Genomic DNA, 26,850 nt, shown 5'->3' with positions numbered 1-26,850 from the left:
GAAAAGTATTCTTTTGTGACCCTTTAAGTGCCTACACCATGGATCACTATGTACCAAACCTCCATGCTGAGGAAAACATGTATTTGTACATTATACTCACTGAATTGTAACACAAGCAGCACTTAGTATATTAATAAAATCTGTGAAATGTAAGATAGATCTCATGCTTTTGATAGATTTTTATACAGCAACAATAAGAAATGTGCCAATCTTACGTCAGTCCAAGTTTCTGTTCAAAAATGTTTAGATTCTCATTTAATCTCGTTTACGACCACTTCCCGTTAGCTTTCCTTTGAAAAGTTAATGAGCAATCTGTATAAAACTGCTTAAAGGAACCTGCATTTACTATAAGCTACTACATGTCTTCATATTCAAATCAACAAAATAGTTTCTGATCGTCTGTGTAACAAAATAACAGCATCAACCATATTTTATACTGTGTCAGGATGACAGCAACTTTTATTTGCAACACTGAAAGGAAAAAAAACCAAAAAGAATGTAAAGAGTGTACAACTGTACAATTCCTAATAAAGGTACAAACACTCCAGCCTCAGTCGTAGTATGTATGTCGATCTATACTTGCATTATTATGTTGAGATAGAGGAGTGTCCGAGTCAGAAATGGAGGTAACTGGGTCAACACTTGTATATGTAATATAATAATGTATAAAACAAGATTTTCAGACCTGTCCTAACAGATACATTGCTGTAAATATAAGCCTAAATGATTGGCTGAAGACACCTGCAAAAAAAAGCACCATCCACACTATAAAAGGTGCTTGAGTTTTGGTGTTCTTGCACGTGGCCAAATAGTCACTGTATTCATAGCTGTTGCTGGAATGGAAATAATCAACAAGTGTTTGTTTTTTCCTCCTCCTCAATAGTCGCAAAAAGGCTGACTGAATAATACATGTATCCCTCATATGGGATGACATCTAAAGGGCTACAGCTTCACATCATGAAATTAAGTCTGGTGCACTTCAAAATAAAAAGATTATGTAAACTTTAATGGCAAAACTACTGTTGTTCCTTTTTTTTTTTTTTTTTTAGGCAAAACCTTTGGCATCCATCTTGCGGTCTAATTAAAAGGTCCAAAAAAATAATTTTTGGTACAAATAGCATCACTCAAATGTGATGTAGCAGTGTGTTTGAATGTGCCCGTGTTGGCGAGTGCAACTGATATTTCCTGTGATGGGAAAAGCACAGTGCAGCACCCCCTGCAGGAAGGCTATAAGAAGTACACACACTACTGGAATGCTGGAATCTTTCACACGATGATGCCCAAACAGTAGATCAACAAAATAAGTCTTTTATAGGTATCATACTATTCTTGTTATACTTACAAGCAGCTCCAAACCTGAGTAGTCACGGTATAGATTTTTTTTTTTTTCATTAAACATACAAAAAACGTATGTACATTTATCTCTCACTTCCTGTAAACAGTAAGTGCTCTCCTTTTTAATCCCTTTGAAGATTGAAACATGCAAATCATACGCACAGTCCTTAACTAGAAAAAGAAATCAAGACAAGAAAGTAATTAAGGAGATGAATTTTACACCTAAAAAAAATATGCATCCATCAATAGTACTAAATGGAATGCCAGCAAACAAAACTTGAAATCATCTCCAGTTGGCCGCTGGCTTCCTCCCATTCTGATACAACTGCAGAAAAGTGATTCATTTAAATTACTTACAGTACTTGCAATACTTTTGTTTGCCCATAGGGGGTTCTCCTGATGGAAACCCTCACATTCACACATTGCACATTCCTAGACCCATTTGAGGAGGAAAGAGAACCGAGCAGCAATTTAACACACTAACAGAAAAACAGGACTGAGCATCACAGCTCAGAGATGTGTCAGTCGGGAAGCATAATTCTTTTTTTTTCCCATTCTCCTCTCTCATAAATGCTGTTTTTGGAGAGATGTTCTCTGCCTTGCAACAAACGCTTCATCATTAGATTACGTCGTTTTCCTAGGGCACTTGAAAAGAAGGGGTGGGTGTAGTTCTCAGAGTCTCAACTGTGGGTAGTTTGAAGCCATATCCATGTGCCGGCCATAGCCGCAGAGTGGTGGACTCAGTGTCTCTGCTCACCCACTTCATGTGGCGATTCACTAGGAGGGTACTGCTGAGAGGTCCGCAGCCCACCTGGGTGTGACAGGAGGGGAAAAAAGAAAAAGAAAAAAAAGAGGACAGAGGGGAGGGAGATTAGCCAAAGAGCTGCAAGCCAGATGAGATACACTGCAGAACAGGAGAGGAGCAAGGGGGAAACGAGGAGGAAGAAAAAGATGAAATACCTGCAGCACCAGTGCCACCCTTGGAGGTTTTGCTCACTTTGGAGCAGGTGGTTGAGGATGAGGGAGGGTGGTGGTGGTTGTGGCCGACCTCTGGGTATGGCCTCTTGCGCGACGTGGATGAAGACAAAGCAGTGGATCCGGGATGTGCATGCATCATACCCTCCATGTTGACCAATCCTGGGGTGCCCCGTAGAAGGCCTCCCCCTCCACCTTGGCTCTCAGGGCCACCTCGCCCATTGCCACTGTGCGTGTGAGGATGAGTGTGCTTGTGGTGGCGATGGAGGTGGTGTTCGGCTCCTCTGTGTTTCTCTTTACCGACAAGCACGCTTGAACTTTTACTCTTGTTGTTGTTGTTGGTCGCCATGCCTTCATCTGAAGAGCTGTGGCACTCTGATGATGAAACTTTTATCTTCATCTTAAGCTCGTCTTTGCCGAGTTGACCACCTCTGTCCAGCTGTGAGCCCCCGGGTAGAGCCAGGCGAAGTTTAGGCATGCTTTTGTCCCGTTTGTCGCTGTGATGACTTCTGTCTTGCAGTGAACTTGAGGAAGAAGGGACTTTGATTTTCACTGGGGAAACAGTAGTGGTGCCAGCCCCACCAAAGGACAGTTGGTTGGGCTGCAAATGTTTTCTATGGTCTACTTGGCTCACTGAGGATGGTGCATAGGTAGAAGAGGAAGACATTTCTCCCCTCACATCACAGTCCACTGCTCCTCCATGCTGCTCCTGACGGCGCTTCGGCCCTGAGGCAGACATTTCAACAGCATGTTTCTCTCTGTATTTGTCCAGTGACAGCCTCTGAGCAGGAGAAGGCTGAGCTGATGGGGCGTATGCAGACTGAGGTGGTGGTTGATGCTTATTCATTCCACCCGCAACAGCTCCCTTCTGTTCCTGTTTGATAGGGTGGAAGTCTGCCATTTTCTCAGTCCTGAATGTGGGTGGGTTTTGAAGCAAAGAGGAGGCGGAGGTCTGCAAAGACAGTGCGTGATCTTGCAGGATGCTGAGGGGTTCCTGTTTTATACAGGTGGAAATGTAGCCTGATTGGCTCTGTTTGCCCAGGGGCCATTCACTGTGGCTAGCAGGATTGTATATGCCAGCCATGGTGTCCAGATTCAGGGTTGCATCTCTGGACTGGCCAGGCATGGACATGGTGAAGGTGGTGCCGGTTTTGGAAAAACTTGAGTTGGAGGAGACCCCAGGGAGAGTGGGATCAAGGTCTTGGAGAATGGAAGGCCCAGGAAAAGAGTTGTCCATCAACTGGCTGCCGTCACCCTTCGGCTTTTTGGCAGCTTGCGTTGCCTAGGAGGGCAGTGAGAGAGATTTGATTGTTTCGATGTGTTTTAACCATTTTCAGAAGTGCATTTTGGATCAAGGGTGCTATAAAAGAGCGCATTAAATATACAAAAATATGTTGTACCCTCCAGTTACGTATCCTCTTTAATCGGCTGGGGGTCTTCTCCAAAATCTGCAGAAACTCGTGGGTCAACTCTGTAAATACAAGATATAAACATTGTTATTGAACACTTTCAAAAACTGCAGATAAAGTGACAAAATGCTGCTGCCTCATCATATTTACACACTTAATCTAATTTTAATACATCAGGGAGAGAAAACATGTAACCCATCTCACCATCCAGCAGTTCAAGAGTGACCGAGGTGTCCACATATTCCCACCAGTGTTTCCCATCAGTGGAAACTGGGATCTCCCAGTTGGACCATTTGCATGCCAGGTGGATGCAAACACAAGAGATGACCGTGGGCTTGTGCTGGAGGCAGAAGGTTGTCAGGTGTAGACTGTGTAGTGTGTGTGTGTGTGTGAGTGATGAGTGTGTGTAATTTAGAGTATATGAATGGAAGTGAATTGGTTCAGGCCAGGTGTGGTCACAATTGGTCCCATATGTGGAGAAAAGAGACAAAAAGACAAGAGGGAGCAGACAGGTTTAATTTACTGGTGGCACTGGATGCAAAAGGCCATCATTTGATTGTGTTACATTAGACTTGGTCCTATAATGTAACATCACTATAGGCATAACAATACAAGTTCATGTAATATAGCAGGACATAATTCTGGACTTTATCGCAAGACATCAACTTGTTTCAAGGAACTAAACTGGTTTAAAAGTGTTAATCATGAGGGAAGTGAGTGGATGGCCAAATGTAGCTAGATGTAGTCTGCCCATTGTGAAGTGGACTGAGCCTTGAGGCCGCCCATGTGACAGTTGCATATAATTTTACAGTTAACTAACATTTATTTCTTTTGACTGTGTTAAAGAAGGATAAAAAAGGGTTGCTCCATCTACAAGCAACTACAATTTACTGCAGCAACTACATCAGTTTGGCTAAGTTAGGGGATACACAAGTATATTCTGGAAAAATAAAAAAAAAGGAAGAACTGAGCTCTGATTTGGGGGCATAAAAATAATCAAAATTGAGTGGCACAGTTCAACAGCAATGGAAAAAACAAAAATAAAAAATAAGGCATATAGAGCATAATAGAACAGGTTAGGAGTTACCATTAAAATACTGAGTTCTAAAATATAGACTAGCTGCTAAACATTTTAATCTCACAAAATAAAGAAAAGATCAGTTATTTAACTTGTGTTTTATGGTTAAACTGACAGTGTCATAAAAGACTTTCAACTGCTTCGTGTTATAGATAGCTTCAATAGTATGAGCATCAAAATCACAGGGCAGCATTTTAAATCAATTTGGTAGAAGCTGAATGCAACCTTGTGCAATGAGACTCGAGTTGCAGTTCAGACATTAAAAGATATCAATCTTCATGATTGTATTCATCATTTTCTTTAAGAGCAAAGTCTTAATTGAGAACAATCTGTATGTTTTCAAACAGGTTTCACTCTTCAAATGAAAGTGCTATGTTAAAAACATTAATGCAAATACTTAAAGTACCCCCTTTTTCCACTAAAACATATGGTACTCAACACATCTTAAACATTTACTACATGTAGAAAAGTGTGTTCTAGATCAAGAAGTAAGACAAGTGTATCCTGCAAAAGTTAAAAAATATCTGATTATACATTTTCAAATAAATAATTGCAAAGATAAAAAAAATGTATAAAATTCATTTGTGGTACTTACCGGAAGGACCTCTATGAGAAATGTTTACATCGTGAAATCTTTAGCTGCTATTCAGGCTACCAAAGTGTCTTTCTCTTTTAGAATTATGCACTTTTTCGCAACCGAACAAACATGTGGGGTTCAAGCGCACCACTACACTTCACATCTTGCATTCAACCCATCTGTGCCAACACGTGGTCCCTTGTACAATACACCGCACTGCGACTGGGGCCGGTAACACTACGAGCCACCCAAACCACCTGTCCTGTGTCCTTTAAATGAAGGAGTGGAGCTTAGGTGGTGGGGGCAAGCGTCCCAACAACCGCCAGCGCAAGTAGGGCCCGTTGGACACCGAAAGGGTACCCTGCATTACAGGAAGCTATGGTGTGCAGTCAAAGTGCAACAAAGGAGGGGCAGGATAACAACCTGTTGGTAGCCATGAAATAGGAAGTCTGTGCCAGATCCTTGCTTGCTGTGAGAGACAAAGAGAAAAACAGACAGATAAAAAAAAGAATGAGCATTTCTTTCTTATCATTAGGACAATTTTTAATACATTTTCATTGCACTTTTTACGCAAAGACCAAGACTGAAACAACATTTTGAAAGCATTCAATCAATTCACAAATATTCACTTTGACAAATCGCACCAAGCAAAAAATGGAAGACAAATGACTGAATAGTGGCGTTCAAAGCAGTAATGTAATTCATTCATGTAATTATTGTTATTTGTTAAGAATGAATTACCTGCTGTCCATCCTTGGAACAGAAATGGCTAAACTAAACGAAAATATTCAAAAATTCAGTCTCGGACTTCGCCCAATAAGTGTCGATTGTTGTTATCAATTATGTGTTTAAAAAAAAAAAAGGGGGGGTCATCAAACAGAGCAAGGCTTGTGGTCATGTAACCAAGTCTCCCCCCTCCCCACCCTTATTTGAGGTGGGACAAACAAGACCAGAGGGCACAAAGAGCAAAGAAGGAAGCCTCTACCTCTCACTAGCTGGGAACATTTCACCACATCAGTGTGTGGGTGATCAATAGTAATTTCAAAGCCTGGAACAAAATACATGACAGGTGAGATTAACACAAACACTGTTGGGAGGTGACATGTCATTTTGACAACTGGCGTTCATTTGGAAATTGAAAACGTCAACTCAGATTCCTGTAAGGGATCTGTGTGTTAAATTTGAAAAATTTAAGATTTGTGGCCAATAAAGTGTGATTCCAATCCATACCACCGCCCGTGACGAACGTTAACACCAAAAGAATGACATGTCACCTTACTGGAAATACACATTTCGACAAAATACATATTACAGTAACTGGTAAATCTGAACAGGCTGTGATAGATTTAAAAAAAAAAATCAAGACTTATCAAGAGCACTACTCTCTTATCGATAATAATAATAAAGCCAAAGATGATAATGACCATGAAAAACAAAAGAGCTCTCTCTCTCACACGTCATCCACTCCAGTCACCACTACTTACCCAGGGTCTGCAGCACTATGGATTCAAGTATCACCAGCTCTTGAGCTTGCTGGAGGTATGCCTGAAGTTTGATAGACAGTCATTACAACACAATTGTAATGAGTCTATTAATCTATCCCTCTAACATCTGATGTCAGGTGGACACAACTCCAAGCAGAGAGGCTTTTGTGTATGTGGAGGTGTTTGTTACACACCAACAACAGGCCATAGGACCAAAAGAAATAAGGCTCTTTATGCAGAGCAAGAGGATGTATCACAGCCAGTTACACGGTACACACACAAACCTTGACCACTGAGAACTGGAAAGATAGATATACCATACAAAAATGTTCCCAAAGTTCCCAAACTTACGTTACTCTTAGTGTCTAGAGGTGGTTCTTGAGGATTTAAGCAAGCATGTGCCACTTTGATCACATGCTCGAGTTTCCGGGGTTGCTCTTCCACTTTAGCAGCCAGGAATAACGTGGTTGGAGATATTATCTGTGCACAAAGCATCACGTCATTATAATCCATAGCCAAACTAGCAGAAGAACGACACCACTGATGCCTTAAACTGATAGCAGGTCGCAGGTTACATAACTGCATACTTACATTTCTATGGAATTTGGTGAAAGAGTGGTGCATATAAAACCTATGCATGTAAACAATGGCTGTGTTTATTGTTAGTTGGGAGCTAGAAGGTGAGTTAAGGACAATTGTGGTCAATACTTGATTTAATCAGTGAATATTTGCGATTTTCCTGCACGAAGACGCTAATCACTTTGGCTATATAAGAGCCCCCTGCCACAGGGGCAATGACGGTCAGAGCAAAGTTAGCAACTGAACCAGAGCCACGGCAATGAGGCGGTCTTAGCGTTGTGCTAACTGTATTGGCGCTACAGGAATATAAAAATAGTAAACACAAGAAAACGCTACTTTATGTGGCTTAATTGGGAGCGTTACTATTTGGTGACTGGTGCCGTGTTGGGTTGGGTTGAAAAGCCTGGAGCTGCTTTAGCTGAAACGTGGTTAGCAACAGCTGCAAACGGCTAATGGCCTTTCTAGCCAGCTAGCTAGCTAACGTGGTGCACTTGCCCAGAGCAAAACGTCAAATTACGACACAGAGGTTCCGCATTGACACTAAACAGTATCACAACCAACAAGTGGAAAAACCGCAGCGGTGTGTTTAAAACGAGCTCACATTAGCGGGCCCGCTTCAACCGTTAGCGCCATGTCAACTTCCAAGCCTAGCCGAGGACCAAGTTTGTTTACAAAGGATACACATTGAGTCTCTGGCCCATGTCTTGGATCAGATTCGCCGCCTGCTGTCTGTAGGAGAGCTCCCGGTCTGGCTCGACTCCGCATCGGCGAGACGGCGTGCTTTCGAGCTGCTCCCGGGTGAAGAACCACTTGGACGAGGATCCCCGGCAGGCCGCCATTGCTCCCCTACGATGGGCATCTGCAAAGCGGGTGTGACGTCACGGTGGCACAGGAAACCGCCGCTTTGTCGACGGTAGGGGCCTTCGTGCTAATCTACTCTGTGCATAATGTTCACGTTTGTTATTATCGTAACCACATTTTGTACAGTTATACACTTCACTGTGGTTAACGAATCATTAATTTTTACATTTGACCAACATTGTTCAGTCAATCACTGTGGTAAGAATGAACAGAAGAGAAAGTAATTTACATGAAGTGTGTGATGGAACCACACAACAATATAAGTGACAGAGAAATGTCACTATTGTGTATTCATGAGGGTATAAAATAGGCCAGTATGTAAGAATTAGTAAGAATTTATTAAAAGGCTATTGGACCTGTAAAATAATGGCTGAGTTCAGTTAAAAAAACAACTTAAAATAAGTCATTAAAAATCTGCTTTCATTGAGGCATATTTTCTACAGTGAAACCACGTTTACCAATAATTAAATGATGCTGTTGCTGAGGATGGAGGACACCATCGCTCCTCTTGGTGTACAGCAGTTTTTAAAAATTAGAGGATGAGACAAATTGTAATTAAGAACTTTGAACTGTGGAGGGCAGCATTACACCTACACCTCAGTGAACAAGCTGCTGGAAATTATTATTAGAAGAAGTAGTGTTGCTTTTAAAAACAAAACATTGCCACTTATATTGTATGTCTCTGTGCCATATGCATATCTATAAATGAAGACATTGCACAAAATCACTGGGTGTATTTTAGATCTTTATTTTATGCTCAAATTGTTCCCGTTTCAGTCCCAAGAATTCCAGTGCGTTTTCAGCAAGCAATTTGTCCTGCAAAAGAAAGAAAGCAATACACATTAGTTTATATTGAACAATGTACAATTGAACACTAGCAGGATTATGTCTTTGTGAAGGAGACTTAATACAAACTATTATTACCTTTAACGTTTCATCAAACTCATCCATGGATTGAATCAGTGATCCAGGCTGAAGCTCTCCCAGTGGGAACGGATAATCTGTTCCCAGCATTACTTTATTCTGAAAGAGGAATGCATAGGCTATAACATGTGAACTTAAAATATGATTACCGTATGAAACGCATACATTTTTTTTTCTGCCAGGAATAGTAACTGTCACGAGTAGAATCACTGTAAAGAATACCAAGTTGTCTGGGGAATTGGGTGTGGACATTCTCCAGTGTGTGCCGATTAAATGTTGGGTGAGACAAATTCACACTAGGAAGAACATCTCTAGAGGATCTATGTGAGAGAGGGGATGGAGTCTGACTTTAACATCTGACTCTGGTATGATGTACCCATTCACTCCCTATGGATCGTTCAGAGCTGTGTTCTCACACAGGCTTCACTCTGACATCTGCAGATTTGACTACAGTTAGGAGAATCTCTAGAGAAAATTTGTATTCATATATATATATATATAAACTGCACCTTCAGACAATCTCTGCTGAGATTCAGCGTGCACCTTTAGGGCATTTTTAAGACTTTTATTTATCTGGTAGTCGGTCTATTTTGTAGAACTCTGACCACAAGTGAAGTAATAAAGCTCACTTTGCCAATAACATCTACAAGCAGCTTGAGGGAAGTGGGATCGTGGACTAGCGAATCTGTGTAGAAAGACCCAAGGTATTTCCGCGGACTGATCGCGTTGTCAACCGCGCACAGGTCGGGGCGGACCGCGTGTCCGTGTTCAATTCTGCCAACGGTGAATGGGAAAGAGCCACCTGTAATCACAATGAACACAAAAAAATTTTTTTCGTTATCAAACAAAATCCAAGAGCTTATATTCTTCTATTACAGCTTTAATGTACGGCAGGTCTCCTCTGTACCTCCATGAGCAAAGCAGACTTTCAGTTTAGGGAATCTCTCGAAGATGCCTCCAAATATCATCGAGCAAATAGCCATGGTTGTCTCAGAGGGCATGCCTTTGTGATGGGAAAGACCAAAAAAAAATACATGTCTTCTTTGCACATTATAGTTAAATGTCTTGTCATTGTTATATGGCATCATTTAACATAGATATGATGTTATTGCTGCAGGACAGAAATACTCTAACAAGGCATGGCTCTATTTCAGTGGTTTCTCACTCATTGCAAGACAATCTTACACTACAGGTAATATAGAGTATAGATTTTCCACTTGTGCTGCTCCTCCATCTTCCTTACCCACCAGCCAGGGCAGCCAATACTTAGCCATCCTCCCATCTGTCTGCATGTCCCATGGGTGAACAAATATGGAGCAGCCCAGCTCCTCAGCTTCCTGTAGAGAGAACAGTACACAGTGCAAGATTAGAATTTCTCCAGGACGGAGAAACGCTACAGAAAGCGGCTGTTGTCTGTAATCAGCTTTAAGCATGTCGCTAAATGCAACCATATATTACAGTACGGATTGTCTCACAGCATAGAAAGGGTAGAGTTCGGAGGCATTGAGGTCCCAGTTGTTGATATGAGAGCCGATCTGCACCCCAGGGAAGCCCAGCTCTTTTACACAGCGCCTCATCTCCAGCACAGCCAAGTCAGGAGCTTGCATGGGCAGCGTTCCAAGGCCCACAAACCTTTTGGGGTGGCTGCGCACCGTCTCGGCCAAATTGTCGTTTAAAATGATGCTGAGATCCAGTGTGTCGTGAGGTTTGGCCTGCAACCAAAGGAATGACATTATTCCTGGGAAATGTAGCCGTGGCGGTTGAAATGCATTTTACTCCATGTGATATCTGCCAATAAACCTTCCTACAAGGTAGTTGCATGCTAGAGCTTTAAAGCTGCTATCAATGATGTCAGCTTTTGACTTAATTAACCTCCTTTGCTGCCATTCTTCTTCTTAGTACTGCATTTCCTAGAATCCACTTTAACATTCCCCTCCCTATGTCACTTCATGAACCACCAACATATAACTGTTGGATTATAGAGTCATTTACCACCTATTTTATCCAAAAACGGTTACTACATTCAAAATACCGAGGTCTTTTAGGTTTCGTTTTCTGACGTAACTGGCAACCCGTGGTCGCTCGGCAGCTGAGACTCTACTGACTGCAATGATTGGTAGACGGCGGTAGGTGGCGCCACATGCCAAAATATGATTTCAAAACATAAACATGATTTGCAGACTGCAAAATATATATTTTTAATGCAAATATTTTGTCTGTACTGTTGTTGTTGGTGAGTTCAGTTTGTTATATGAACATTATTCCTGAGTCTCTGTGACATATTAGGAGGATTTTATGGCCAGTTGCTTTAGATTTGTTACATAATGCACCTTTAAGTATTTACTTAAAAGCAACTTTAAGCACACATTACTTATTCATAACACCATAGCTGCTACGTTTTTGACCTAATATGCTTCGACTCACCCAGTAACTGAACATCACAGGAACGGTAGAAAGCGCTTGAACTGTCACACCTGAATATGAGCAAGGGAAACTTAATTTTAGCCACAAATCGGATGAAAAGTCATGGCACTTGTTTGTTTGTTTGTGTTTTTCTTCAGTCTACCGTGTTGGTCCATGTCTTGTATGCGTGCGTTTGCGTCCCAGCAGTTTTCTTGAATCACCCGGAACAGATTCCCATCCTTCATCATGTTTGCTTCACCCTGGAACACAAACGTAGAGAGCGTTTATGGCTTTTGAGTGTGTGTTTTTTTTTGGATTTGGTAACCGTTCCAAATTCAACCACATGATGGCAGCAGACGGCAGATTTAGCTTGTATCGGCAAGAGTTGCATCCAGTCTCACATCTATCAGAGTGCTTAGTGTGCTGGTGTGTGGCTGCTGTGTTTGAAGTGAATCTCTTTGCTGATGCGGTGGCACCACGCTGAGTTCTGCAGCTGCTCGTACGGAGCAGCGTGACGGGTCCAGAGGGTGGGGTTGTGCGGCGAGGGAAGAAGCTGCTGTGTGCACTCACTGCGTATAGTACACAGTACACTCTACCAGTGCCCTTTGTACACATGCACAGAAACAACACGGTATATCTGCATATTTGCACACTGACTCACCTTGCAGTGATGTTGAAGTTGGACAAACCCGTCGTATCCATATCTCTGAAACGCATGCAACATTGCACATATTTAATTTTTAATGTGAAATCCTTATCTAAACAACACGTGTTATTCTTTCTACAAGGGTTTAATGTACCCACACCAATGCACTGCCCGCAAATAACTCAAGAGTGAATCCAATCTGAAGTTCCAGACTCTTCTGCATACAGACGAAGCCACGAATGATCGACTTGAGCAATACAGCCAGTAAAGGCCCATTTCATATTCCTGCAGATCAGATCATGTTGTGTACTTAACGAAATGGATGGACAGCTATAGAGATACTTCAGCTTTACAGAATGCAAAAGTTGGTGTTGCACCCTTTAAGTGCAGGGTTAGAGTGAAATAAGTTAATCAGAAGTTTAACTTTATGCTCTCACAAAAACACAAGATATGACTTCCTACCAAGTTTTATTAGAACTTCATACGACATGATTTTTACCAGATAACGTGTCATTATTGACCCTTAAAGAATAGTGGGTGTATGTAAACGCTCTATACTGTATTTGCTGTGAATTATACTATACTATTGGCTGTGTTACACATGTTATCTAAAACTAGAAGGACGGGTAAAAGAAATAGATGCAGCCATGTGTCCTGTCCAGCTCTAAATCTGGGAAATCATTAGCTAAAGCCAAGCCTCCACTGTGACAGAGACATAAGAGCAGGATCTGATAAGGTAAGGCCAGTGCCACCTATTGATTAAAGTTTAACCAGCCATAGAGAACAGTGACTTATGTGTGCTCGCGGACTCCTCGCTGGCAGCGCAGTGGGAAATGTCTATTTTATTTTAGTGCTGAATTAAAAAAAAGACCTCTGCACAAGACAGGAAAGCAGCAAGCAAAGGTGGGTTTTTTCCAACCCACTGAACTGCACAAAATTAGATCCAGCCCATAAATTGTGTGTACTCAAGGCTCAACATTAGGGCTGTAAAAAAAAAAAGAGTGCCTACCTGCTTCAGATCGGGCCACTCCTTTGGTAAAATGTGATTATGGATATCAACCTTCATCCTTGCGATAAAACTCGGGGAAAACTTCCCAGCTTGTGCTGCAGGAGACGTCTTGCAATGAATGAACGCGAAACAACTAAATCCCTGTGTCGCCTTCAGCTTGTGGCCAATAGCTGGCAGGTGAATGACTGTGGGGACAGCCTTGTCATTTATTACCTACTCTATTAAACAAGCAGTGAGTTGTCAACAGTCTGACTGGGTAGTGACTTTGTGCTGTCATAATTTGCATTTTTAATAAATGGATTTACAGATGGAGCGATATTCACTGCGGTTTCCCCCTTTTTAGCGTGATGTTTTCATTTAGTCTGCATAATTACACAGTAGTGATCACTGGTTATTGTAACTCAAACAGGATGTGTATGTTGGTTCAAGTATTAAAGGTGCCATATGTAAGAATGTGGCCAAAAACGGTTACTACATTCAAATTCAAAATATCGAGGTCTTTTAGGTTTCGTTTTCTGACGTAACTGGCAACCTGTGGTTGCTCGGCAGCTGAGACTCTACAGACTGCAATGATTGGTAGACGGCGGTAGGTGGCGCCACATGCCAAAACATGATTTCAAAACATAAAATAATTTTTTTTTTTTATGCAAATATTTTGGCTGTACTGTTGTTGTTGGTGAGTTCAGTTTGTTATATGAACATTATTCCTGAGTCTCTGTGACATATTAGGAGGATTTTACGGCCAGTTGCTTTAGATTTATTACATAATGCACCTTTAAATACTTGTGACTCGCTCTGCTGCATTTCCTGCTTTGCCATAAAAAGCTAATCTCGGTTTGTTTCGTCTTAGATACTTTTGAAAGTGTAGTTATAGTATGGTGGCCAATGCTGAAGATCAATGACCTCCAATAGGTTTCCAACATGTCTGATATATCAGTGAAATGGTTATCTCCTCTCGACTGTCCACAGTCCTGTAACCTGGCGCCCCCTGGTGCAATGAAGTCAGTGAGCGTAAAGGCAGGATGCAGGCAGCTTTCTTCCAACATGTCTTTCACTCCCACTACCAGCTGCTCCCATCCGGACCACATTGGCTCGGCGGTACTGTATGTGGCAGCCTTTGTGTCCATGACAAATTTCCTTCAGGACAAATAAAGCAGTCTTGAGTATTGAAAGAAGAATAAGCTCAGCGAGGACACTGTGTGTGGACGCATAAACTGAGCAAAATACAGTAGTGAAACATCAGTAGAAAGTACAGCTAGTATTTTATTTCTTTATTTTTGCTTTATACAGCGTGTGGCTCCATCTGCTTCATGACCTTCATCGGTTGCTTTCTTGCTTCAGGCACCAAAAACTGTCATCAGGTTCCTTGTATGGTCAATAAAGCTGATTGTGATTCTTATTAGTACTCTCTTAGAAATAAAAGTGCTTAGTAGAACCATATAAGGTTCTTCAGCTTGTCCTCATTTGGAGGGTTCCACCAAGAACCCTATTCCAGAAAGGGTTTTTCAGAAGCAAATGGTTCCAGGTAGAACCTCAGCCCTTGTAGAAGGAACCCTTTTGGAACCCTGTGTAAGTGTAAGATCGGGGTGGGAATCTCTAGAGACACCACGATAAGTTATTATCAGGATATTTAAGCCACGATTCGGCATTGCACTATTATCAAGATATTGCGATATACCCACACATCGCTAGTGAGAGTGAGCACTTGGCGCCATCTAGTGGACTGAAATGCCAGTTGATTTTTTTGTTATGCTCATCCACAAAAAGTTTGTAACATCAGTTAAAAAAAAAAAAAAAATAATGCGATAAAACGATACTTGGAGTTTAAAAGGTGATATATCAATGTATGGATCCCCCCACCACATGGCTCAATCCTTACTCCTCACCTTTTCCACTTTTTAAAATACTTCTAAAAGTACATTTTTATTTTTCAGACTATTTACTTTTGTAGTAATGTAGTAAATTCCGTAAATGCCATATCCTTTTAATGAAGTAATATTATAAAAAGTGGTTATAAAAAGTTCAACTTCTACCCTTTTTTTTTTAACTAAAGATACAAGTTACAGGTAGTTGACAATAAATAGAAGTAGTAAATACACGCAAATTTCAAAATGAAAAAGAATAAAAGGTAAATAAACTATTTGGGTCATTTATAAAAGGTAATCAAACCATTACAATTAAGATAAATAAATATGTTAAAAGGTAAATAACAATAATAAAAGTTCATTTGAAACTTGATGACAGATGTTCCTGTGTGTGTGTGTGTGGGGGGGGGGGGGGGGGTGTATGTGTGTATGTGTGTGTGTGTGTGAGAGAGAGGAGGGGAGAGAGTGACAGAGGAGGAGAGATGGAGGGAGAGAAGGAGGAGGAAAAACTTGCTGGCACCGCCTGCCTCATTCACAGCAGATCCCAGCAATTTATCGCGCCGCCGCATCTCGAAAACCTTTAAGTATCGGTAACTGGCTTATGTTGGCGCGCTGTGTGTTTACATCCAGGCTGCACAGCTGCTCCTCTGCTCCAACACTGTTGAGTTTGCTGATGTCGGTGCGATAAACTCCCCCCCCCCCTTCACCACCCTCACCACCACCACCACCACCCCTTCACCCCCTCCTCATCTTCCCTTATCGCCATCTCTTATCTTCCTCTCCTGCGCAACTGAGAGTCGACACCGGTGGCAGAGCGGACAGAGCGCTGGATGGCTGCTGCACTTAACGAAGCGGCGTGAATCCCTCCCTCTTTTTTTTATTTTAAATTTGTTTTGTCACAATCTTTCTCCACCTGAGACTGAACAAAAAAAAAAACTACAAAAACAACAACAACAGCTGCAGCAACAATGACAGACCCGGCGACTCAAGAGTCCTACCCTGTCCCGGACCCGACTATTGTGGATGCGACGGTGCGGAACGGCCAGTGCGCCCCGGATGGCTTCACTAACAACCACCACCAGCAGCAGCAGCAGCAGCAGCAGCCGGCCAAGAGCCCCAGCCAGCCCGAGGCGCTCAACACGGGCCAGGAGATGAAAATGACGGAGACTGTGGAGGGAGAAGGTAACTTCATCCATCACTGTCATGTTTGGAATATGGTTTCTTTCAAAAAAAAAAAAAACTTATGGATGTGGACGTGTGAGCGAGAGAGGGAGGGAGGGAGGGAGGGGGTATCCTATTTTAGGCCCACCAGACTTGAATAATTAATGGTAGTCCTACATCAGTCTTATTCAGATGAGTGCAAAGCAAAAGCTTAATTTAGATTTCAGAGATTGTTCAGTTTGTCCCCTATGGCATTCATTCATCCATCCATTCATCCATTCATTCACTTTTAGGCATTACACTACAAGTTATCTATGGGAATATGTTGCCAACATATAAGGAAATAAAATCACTATTATTGCGTTAGTCTGACTAAAACTGGACTTTTAACAATATACCAGACTGAAACTGCAGTAAATTACATTCCTCAAAGTCAGACTAACACATAATGCAGTTGAGAGTCAAATCCATTACTAAATTAATCTTCAACTATTTTGATAATCGATCAGTTTGAGTGTTTTTTTAATCAGAATTAAATCTGATTATCTGATTTTTTTAACTTCTAAATTGTGAATATTTTCTGGTTTCTTTGCTCCACATATCAAAGAATTTTGGTCCGAGTCCGCTTTAAAGATACATTTTCCTGCTAATCATATGTTGGCTATACACCTCGCTAATGTGTTCTGCTAATAATATATACGCATCCATCATCTAATTTCCATAAAACCTATCACACAAAACATTCCTCACTGGATAATAACAGGGTCTCACTTATCCTAAGCCAATTATAGGCCATATAATCCAGTCAGGTCCCTGAATGCAATATAAACTGGATCTGATTCAGAGGGATAACTCTTATTGCACAGTAACTGTTAGCTAAAGTGTTTTAATCGGAATGACATGGGAAATTAACTGTGAATAAATTGCATCCTGCAACTCAGATGATCGGCCAACGGCAAAGAACAATGACCAACTGCAATGCTGCCTCAGATTAGCATATCAATCATCATTTAGCGTGTTTACCAGCAAGGTAAAAGTCCCATTTTAGTCGGACTAAGACAATAATTTGGTTTTCTTCATGTCATGTAAACCAGTTGGTCTGACAAAAATCGAGCAAGTCTTAAATTGGGCTAAGAAACCTGGATAATGCAATTCATAGTCCGATTACTCCTGCATGTATACGCTTAGCCGGACTAGAGTCAGACTTGGTGTATGCACCAAGATTTCGGAAGTAGGAGTTGACATTTAAACTGCAGTACTGTTGCTTTTGGCATCATTGGCATCGTTGATGGACAACAAGAGTCATGACATACACGGCCAATAAATCGATTGCTTGTCTTAGTCGGACTACGGCCTTAGCTTGATTAAACTGTGCATGCAAACATACTGAGTGATAACAACCAATGAGCAACTGGCATGTTCTGTGCCTGCGTGAAGGGAAATGACTGTCATTAGCAGCAGCTGCTGGTAGTCTGTATTTGTCATTGTCTTCACACACATGGATGAACTCATAAAAGCACAGTAACGTCAACTTTACTCTTGCTGTAGTCATTTGCATGCTTTATCTTCTGATCGGCTGGAACTACTTGTGATGGTGTGTCCTAGGCCTTTAAAGCTAAAGTGAACCAGGGTAACTTCCCGGGGGCCCACCCAAGAAATTACAAATATGATAAGGCATTTTAGAAAGTGTCTGCTAATGTGTTACATATTTCTCCTTCTTCCTTTTAATGGCTCCTAAGACAATGGCCAGTTGAAACACATTATTGATCCTTTTAAAGGAGAGCTTTTAAGAGATAGATGGTTGAAATAAAGCAGCGAGAGATAGCAAGATATAACAACTTCAAGGTGCAGAGTAGAGACTTTCAAAACAAATGGATCCAGGAGCAACTTTCATTAGACTCTCTCTGCCTCGTGATTGACTTTGTGACGTCTCACTGTCAGGTTCTGAGGCTATGTATCAATAAATCCAAAATTGGCTCGGCTTGTCCTTCTGGAAGTTCTTTTTACAGCTGCTCGTCTGATTAGTTTCCTTCGAAGCCGGCGTACATATTTCTGAGTTTTATGGGCCCGTTTTACCATTGGCAGCAGGCGTGACATGAGTACCTTTTGCTTTTCAGACTGACGCAGTTGTCGTTTTCCTGTTCAGTGCCATAAATGTACTTCCAACTAGAGCCCATCGTCTCAAACTCCAAATGACATCGCAATGTTTCATTAACCATATTAATCATTGGAAAAAATAAGTTTTGTGAGGATGGTGTTTTTGCAGGGCAAGGATATGGCCTCTTTTTGTCATCAGATCTGATGACACTTTCAGGATGGACTTGGGGTTCTTAAAAACTGTTCTTAGCCTGATCTGTATGTGATCGGATTACTCAAGGATGTTAATACACGTCTGAATGGTTTGTTCCATGTGGAAGCTGCAAGAGACCTTCTTCATTCTTCTGATCATGGTTATGTACACTCTTAGAAATAAGGGTCCAGGGTCTTTGTGTCCATGACAAATTTCCTTCAGGACAAATAAAGCAGTCTTGAGTATTGAAAGAAGGAAAAGATCAGCGAGGACACACTGTGTGTGGACGCATAAACTGAGCAAAATACAGTAGTGAAACATCAGTAGAAAGTACAGCTAGTATTTTATTTCTTTATTTTTGCTTTATACAGCGTGTGGCTCCATCTGCTTCATGACCTTCATCAGTCGTTTTCTTGCTTCAGGCACCAAAAACTGTCATCAGGTTCCTTGTATGATCAATAAAGCTGATTGTGATTCTGATTGATGTAGAGCCATATACCGTTCTTCTGCTTGTCCTCATAGGAGAACCCTTTTTGGCTCCAGGTAGAACCTGTTTATAAAGGTTCCACCAAGAACCCTCCAAAAGGTTCTTGGAGGGTTCTTCAATAACCTTTTGGAGGGTTTTTGTAGACGGTCCAAAAGGGTCCTTCTACAAGTGCTGAGGTTCTACCTGGAACCATTTGCTTCTGAAAAACCCTCTCCCGAAGAAAGGGTTTTTCAAGGGTTCTTGGTGACACTAATGGTTCCAGTAAGAACCATTTTGAACCTTTTATAAAAAGGTTCTACGTGGAGCCAAAAAGGGTTAGAAGAACCGTATATGGTTCTACTTAGCACTTTTATTTCTAAGAGTGTACACCAGTTATATTTTCCTCTCCGCCTTCTCATTTAATAAGATATAGCATATATATCAATGTCTGGTGGCGTTAATGGCTCATAGCAGGCTTTGAGATGTTTGACATTTTAGCTCACACTCCAGTGCTCACATGGGTATTGCATGTGCTTCCTTTTGCAAGTTTATACAGGAGGCGTTGACATCGTTCTTTCGAGCGAGATGCCCGATGGTTATCGGTTTCTAGGATGTGTGACGGAGGGAGACAGGAGACACACACACACATTCACACATTCACACAAAGAAACCTGTGCATTTGTCACCATGAGCTGCGTTAAGTAAGACACATTGAGCACATGCCTTTTGTCTGATACCTCAGCCTGGGATCATGTGAGCAAAGTGATTTAACCACGCTACCTTACTTCCTTTCTCTGCAAAACACACACACACACACACACACACACACACACACACACACACACACACACACACACACACATATTTCTGTATTAGGATAGGGTCGAAGTTGAACTTTGGCTTTTTCAGTGTCTTATTCCAATGCAGGTCATTAGAACCCAGTTCAGTTAATGGAAGTTGTAGGTCAGCATGCTTTACATGTATGGATCCCCTTAAGTTGTACAGTGTGATGCCTTGAAAATCAATTACTATCATAATAACTCATTCTATGGCATTCGGACTGTGAAAGTCGAAGCAAAATTTAATCGGTTTTTGCGCTGCAAAAATGTGTCGCAGTCTGTTCTTTCTCGTGTGTACGCGCCAAAGTTCCCACCACAGAAATAATAGAAGAAATCCAAGATATCCAGACTGACAAAGAGATCTGTCATCTTCAACAATGGATTATGTTACAGTTAATGGAGAGGCGTCCAACTGAACGGTGTAATCAACCAACAACTGCAACTCTGAACCCAGCAAACAAAAGAGGGAACAACAAGACAAACTACCAGAACACACATTATTATCATAGCACGCTCCATTTTCTCTTAATTTCTCTCCCCCCCCCCCCCATTTATAAAAAGCAAAAAATCTAATTGGCCACATCTGCTCTCCTCCTGACTTTCTCTGCCTGTGGTCTTCAATCTTCAGTAGAGCGATGAGTGCATTTACCAGTCAGTTCTAAATAAGTAAATGTCCCAGGTTACATCATAGTATTTGTATAATCAACTACATTTTTGGAATTTGACCCAGATATGAGACTAAGATTTTTATAATACTCATAATATCTTCCCCTGTGGGTCCTCCAAATTCAAAGAAGTTCAATAGTAAAACATCATAGTTTTCTTTTAACTCATTGCTTTGCTCAACTTGTTGGTCTAAAATGAGGGCAATCATGGGACTTCATCAGTTCACTATCAGCAGTTATTTTTGGAAGGATTCCCACTCCATGACGCACATGCAGTGACGGGACATTTCCCCCAAAAATAGGACTTTTACACGCCAAAAATGACCAAAGCAGCAACTTGTTTTTCCTTCCTGACATCGTGCTTCAACTAAAAACAAAATATATGTAAATATGCCTCTGTTTTATAGTTTAAAAGCCTGAGCCAAGTCATTTCCAAGTATGATTTCGCAGAACTGCTGTAAAAAAAAAAAAAGAATAAAGAAGACCGATTGCATGAAAAGCTCTATTGGATGTAAAAGTTGAGGCTTATAAAAACACAAACAAACATGGATCTGCAGAGCCAGCCTCACAGAAACAGCTCCTGGTAGTTCAGAGTCTGGGCTGTTTTTGTCTGTGACCTCAGGCTAAGACTTCTTTGGCATAAATTATGCTTTTCTTCCATGTATTTTCTTTTTTTCATTGTTTACGTCAGAGGTAGGGATGTCATATCAGACATTTCGTACCAGTAGAGCTACAATAATCTTGATTCCCAAACCATTGTAAAATAACAAATCCAACACCATTCCCTCTCACCCTCACATCTGAGTGTCCAGTTTACCTAATCCCTAATCCCCTAATTTTGCATGTTTTGGACTGTGGGATGAAGCCAAACAGAAAGGACCAGTAGCTTGATTTTGTGATATAATTACTACCAGGTTTGGTGCTGTAGCTCTCTTCATTCAGCCCATAGATGTCTCCATCACTCCTGGGTTCTGAGATCTATGTCTTTTGTATACTTTAAAAAAAAATAATGATTAAAATATGCTTCTGTTGGTCTGTAGCATCTTCAGAATGTTGCTGTCAAATGTTATGGACAGTATCGATTGTGGTGACATCCCTATTCTGGCCCTGCACAATGCTTCACCCATGATCTATAATCTTCAGCACAACATGGGAGCTCAGGCATTACACAGTGTTTAGTGTCCGTCAGTATAAATCCCCGACTGACTCCTGCATTCTACGCCTACATACTCGCATCTCACATTCCTTTCCAGTATAGTGGTGATGAGTATCAGCCTCATTTGTATACCCATGTCTTCTTTGAGTGCTGAGTTTCCAATGGCGACCGTCATCTCCGTCGTGTTCTTTGACCCCAAACAGGAGTGCGGAAATGGAAAGTGTTGTGCTTCATGGTATTTACATGGTAGCTAATGTGTCTTCTTTTCTAGGTTTATCAAACATTCCCATGAACTGTTCTCACCCATGCTCATTTCTAAAGCATTAGAGCGCAGCTAGCTAGCTAAAGTACAGTTTGGAATGGTAAATGATGGTTTGTTGACTGGTCTACAGACTGTATTGTGTCCAGCTCCAACTTTGGGGGGGGGGGGGACCACTGTGCTAGACACCCCAACAGATTGTTGCCAAAAAGTGGAATGATACATAAGTTATTTCCGCATCCTTTACAACTTTAGAAAAGGCATAGTCCTAGCTAGCATAAAAGCCCATTTGTACGCAAAAGACATTGACGTACAACCTTAGGGTTTCACACCTATAGTTCGATTCCTTTGGTTTGCACCAGTCAGAAAAATGTTACAATGTAGCAAACAGACGTGTGTACGGTTTGCTTTCACATATGCATGGTTCTAAACTAACCAAAATAGACCGCGAAAACCATCGGCACCGGAACCGTACTAACCCCCGCCGCGGAACGTTAGTGGTCACTGGAGCTGCCACTCTAATCAATGTGAGCATTTCCACCGGGCACCCCCGTGGCTTCTTGTGCGAATACAGCTGGCTCGCAAGGCCGTATTCGGCCTAAACGCGCCCGGTGGGGATTGATGATGGGCAGAAAACGGCACAAAACCGTGCCGCTGGGGTTCAGAGGAGCTGACGCGCCGGGGGTAGAAATCCGGGGTTATCTCATGCCCATAATGCATTAACTAGACCGTTTCGTCCCATTTGGTTTGGTTATTTTCACACCAGAGGAACCGTACCAAAGTAGGGCGGATAAAGCCGACCCGAGACCTGGCTGAAGTTGATTTGGTTGATTTGGTGCGCACCAAATGACCGAGATAACATTCACACGTACGCAAACGAACCGAACCACATCATTTGGTGTTGTTGCGCACCAATTGCTGTAGTTGTGAAAGCACCCTTACTTTGCGTTAATTTAGTCCATCATTGTGAACCAAGCAGGGGACAAACCTTAACTCCTCTCTAAACACTGTAATGATGTAAAAACCCTCGGCACATTTTATCAACAGTTTGCTGTGAGTCACTGCAGCTACTGCCTTTGGTTTGCTTGCTAGCTAAGACGTCTCTGTCCTGAACAGGTGACTTACCTCGATGTGAAACTACACAGCAAAGCTCTGTCACTTTATATAAGTTTCCTACAGATGGGGAAATGAAGTCGAGAAGAAGAACAGAAAGAGTTCTGCTTCTCTTCTCTCCTGCTGTGAGGCTGCAGGTGCTGCTGATAAAGAGGAAGAGGGCGGGAGGACTGCTGCTAAACTAGCTCAATATGTTGTTAAACTGCCAACAAAATGGTGAAAATGTTACCTTTTAATGTTCTGTATAAAACTGACAAACCGTGACGTTGGAGTGGGCAGACCAGAACACACATTTTTCCTGTGGGGTGACAGTCAGTTAAAAGAGATATTTTTATCACTTCACAGCGACGTGAAAATTAGCGCGCTAACAAGAGGGGCGGCGTGTTTATTCCACTGCTTTTATGTTACCCCAGCTTTTCTGACGTGTGTAGCGACTTAACGACATGATTGCTAGAGACACTGCGAACAAAGGAGGAACTGTTTCTGTAACACAGTTATTTACTTGGGCTTATATCGCAGGTCTCCTGGAGAGCAGCATGCGCCTGAAGCCCCACGAGGCCCAGAGCTACAGGAAGAAGGCCCTCTGGGTGTCATGGATCTCCATCGTGGTCACACTCATACTGGCCGTGACAGCATTCAGTGAGTATTTCAGAACACACTTTTCTCAACAAATGCATGTGCACTGTTGAAATGTTGTGCTGAGCAAGAGAAACTGTGAGCGTATTTCTCACTTCCTGGTTGATTAAGAGGAAGTGTTGTCATCTCAGCATCTTTGCAGATAATCGTTTTGTGCAGACATGTCGCAAGTTGTTTCACTAAACCAATGGTTTATAATGTGTGACTAAGAAGAAGCACGCACAAGGTTGGAGTTTGTTCTTAACGGATAAAAAGCAGCTGATTTAGTTTATATTTATATTATTTATGATGCTGAGGTAAAATGTCACAAATGGGTTAAGATCCAAATAAAAAATACTTAAAATATTTTAAAAGTGAATTGTTTCTAACCTACATGTCCTGCATTTTTTTATTGGTATAAATGATAGAAAAATAAAAAACACAATATTTTATTGTTGCTAGTTTAAAGGTGCATTATGTAATAAATCTAAAGCAACTGGCCATAAAATCCTCCTAATATGTCACAGAGACTCAGGAATAATGTTCATATAACAAACTGAACTCACCAACAACAACAGTACAGACAAAATATTTGCATTAAAAAAAATATTTTGCAGACTGCAAATCATGTTTATGTTTTGGCATGTAGCGCCACCTACCACCGTCTACCAATCATTGCAGTCAGTAGAGTCTCAGCTGCCGAGCAACCACGGGTTGCCAGTTACATCAGAAAACGAAACCTTAAAGACCACGGTATCTCTGAATTAGTAACCATTTTGGTTTTTTTGGCCACATTCTTACATATGGCACCTTTAATTGTTTCAAAATGATAAATTGCGGTGTTTGTGAAGTGTCCACGGATTATAACTTATACAGACACACAATGCAGTATTATTTTACTGCATTGCTTTTGCTGTTCTCGGCTTTGCTTGTGTTCACTTCGAATTGAGTTTCCGAACCTATACAGGGTGACTTTATTACATCAAAATAAATTAACATAAAATGTATTTGAAGTGAAACAAGCTGGCACTGTTGATGCTTTGGCTCTTCAGTGCATCCAGTGCAGCTCAGAACAACACAAAGAAGCATAAATAGTGAAGCCTGTGATGTTCTGAAGTGATCCAAACACTGGTTAATATTCCCCATGTTTATGAACTTTGATATAATTAGGAATATTTGGAGTCTGACTGTGCATTCTTTCTTCTCTTTTGTTTTGGCAACAGAAGCCAAACTGACATTATTTAAGCTCCCGTTCACAATAGAATTGAAGAAACCTTATCCACATAGACACTAGTATCTTTATTTTTACTTTTAATGTCAGTGTCATGTCGCTTGTGTTTATATGAAGACACCAGGTGTCACACAGTCGTTATAATGTCAATAACCGATCACAGTATCCATCAGAGAAGTGTCAGTCTTGGCTGACTTTGTTGCTGTTGTCATGATGATGATGCTTTTTGGTGCCCCGTGACCAACAGAAACATTGTTTTTGCGGTTTGCGTGGTGCCCCTCCATACCTCCGATGCTGCTGTGTTGTCTCATGATGTACATGGAGGGTCCGTCATGCACAGTACTGACTGTTGGAAGTACAAAAAGGGGAAGTGTTTTTTTCCATGCCTGCTTATGCATCAGTCTCAACATCACAACGTCACCCAGACCTTTTTTTAGTCTTATGTGTCATGATGAAGCACAAACTCACAAATCACTGTGACTGTGTGAGATTTTCAGCGACTTTCTGTATACTGTGAAATCACACTCAGGCAAAATAAACAACATGTCATGGCGTGGGTCACATGATTACTTGCAAGTGAATGGTGGAGTTTTATAGATGTATCTGCTGGTTAAGCAGCGAGAGTGCTTCTTTAAAGCTCCCATAGAACGGAAGTACCAATTAATGCTGTTTTTGACGTGTATCTGCACCATTACCTCGCTTATGAATCCCTGAAGGTACGAAACAAACAGTTCAGCTACTGCTGAGAACACTATGTTGTATTGTAATCTCGGGCTCTGCGAGATCTCTGAAAAAAAACCTGTTCCGGGTACGTAAAAAACAGCATTTCTCCTGAACAGCGGATCCTCCTGCTCCGGGCACTAGTCCGGGCACATCCGGTTGCGTACACTGAACCGCAGAAGAAGAACGTCCGTTGTGGAGGGGTTTCACGAGCGACAGTGTATTCTTTCTCTGGGTCAGACCGTGTCAAAGGCGTAAAAGGACGGGGAGTCGTGACAAAACTATTTTGAAACACCGTGCAGCAGTGCATCCACCGTTCCAGAAGGGGGAGCTGTGCTTCTGAGAGCTGGTGTGGTAATTACGTCACTTCCAGGTATTGGCCAATCACAAAACAGTTGTGAAGGCTCTACGCTGGCTGGCCAATCACAACACAGTCTGTCTTCTGGCGGTGAGATTTCAGTATGAAACAGTGCGGCTGACGAGAGCTTCAGTAAGGAGAGATTTCTATTGGCTCATTTACAGCAACTAGGAGGTTTTTGACCATAAAAACAAGTTAATGTATGTAAGCAGACCTCCATAACTAGCATATATGTGCAATAGGACCACTCTATGGGAGCTTTAATTCAAATTTTGTTTATTTTCGGTACTCTTCGTGGAAGCATTGGGAATCAAGTCTTCAAAGGCTTGATGCTGAAATGCATCAAGTTTGTTCAAAGTGTTTAATAAAACTTTTTGATTTTTTTTACTGCACTCTCTCAGTGTCTGAGCTAAAGGCGGAGACCATGATGCAGAATGGATATGTTTTCTGGGGAGTGCCTCAAGTGTTTTAGTTATTCTCACTTTCTATCATATGAAACTGCGCTGATACCGTTATAGAAATGCTGTCGCAAAAATCACCTCTCAGGAGGAGGACGAGTGAATGCCATTCCTGTTATTCAATCACTTTAATATGACAAGGAAATCTGCTGCAGTGTGTGTGTGTGTGTGTACAGTGTGCAAGAGAGAGAGAGACGGAGAGACTTAAACACAAGAACACGATGACCCACAAAAAAAAATCCTACTGGGAGATGAATAGGGATGAACAAGAGAAAGGAGGGATAGATGCAGGAGACGTACAGATGAGCTCCTCTCGGGCCTCACCAGACGTTACTTCAGCCTCATTAGAATTGGTCGGGGCATTGGGTTAGGAA

The 26,850-nt window shown here is 41.7% G+C and overlaps 3 protein-coding genes across 4 annotated transcripts in view; 1 reads left to right on the top strand and 2 right to left on the bottom strand.

Moving 5' to 3' along the window:
* Nucleotides 1–511: 511 nt before the first annotated feature.
* Nucleotides 512–8,276, bottom strand: ccnt2a (cyclin T2a; the record flags this gene model as incomplete). 2 transcript variants are annotated; one of them, XM_083908492.1, is made up of 10 exons in its annotated part: nt 512–2,146; nt 2,296–3,592; nt 3,711–3,781; nt 3,924–4,087; nt 5,798–5,843; nt 6,360–6,422; nt 6,859–6,919; nt 7,210–7,338; nt 7,450–7,531; nt 8,119–8,276. In XM_083908492.1, the coding sequence occupies 10 exons, from the start codon at nt 8,274–8,276 to the stop codon at nt 2,076–2,078; spliced, it is 2,142 nt and encodes a 713-aa protein (XP_083764618.1). In that variant the 3' UTR covers nt 512–2,075. The 2 variants fall into 2 exon arrangements, with proteins under 2 accessions (XP_083764618.1, XP_083764617.1); XM_083908491.1 differs by having other exon boundaries at nt 512–3,592.
* A 760-nt stretch (nt 8,277–9,036) lies between these two features.
* Nucleotides 9,037–13,337, bottom strand: acmsd (aminocarboxymuconate semialdehyde decarboxylase; the record flags this gene model as incomplete). Its single annotated transcript, XM_083908678.1, has 10 exons — nt 9,037–9,114; nt 9,223–9,321; nt 9,852–10,024; nt 10,130–10,225; nt 10,466–10,559; nt 10,698–10,934; nt 11,647–11,696; nt 11,789–11,885; nt 12,287–12,331; nt 13,281–13,337. The coding sequence occupies 10 exons, from the start codon at nt 13,335–13,337 to the stop codon at nt 9,037–9,039; spliced, it is 1,026 nt and encodes a 341-aa protein (XP_083764804.1).
* A 2,776-nt stretch (nt 13,338–16,113) lies between these two features.
* The window catches only part of LOC310943381 (transmembrane protein 163a-like), a gene marked incomplete at both ends in the record, with an annotated part of 52,794 nt that continues 42,057 nt past the window's right edge, over nt 16,114–26,850 (top strand). The window contains 2 exons of the mRNA XM_083908935.1: nt 16,114–16,327; nt 23,614–23,733. Of these exons, the coding sequence (XP_083765061.1) occupies nt 16,114–16,327; nt 23,614–23,733 (334 nt within the window). The remainder of the gene's footprint in view (nt 16,328–23,613; nt 23,734–26,850) is intronic.

The sequence above is a fragment of the Microchirus variegatus genome (assembly GCF_963457635.1).
Source record: "Microchirus variegatus genome assembly, chromosome: 22".
In the NCBI taxonomy this organism is placed as follows: Eukaryota; Metazoa; Chordata; class Actinopteri; order Pleuronectiformes; family Soleidae; genus Microchirus; species Microchirus variegatus.
The sequence above is the reverse complement of the archived record's forward strand: the minus strand, read 5'-3'. Positions and strand labels throughout refer to the sequence as shown.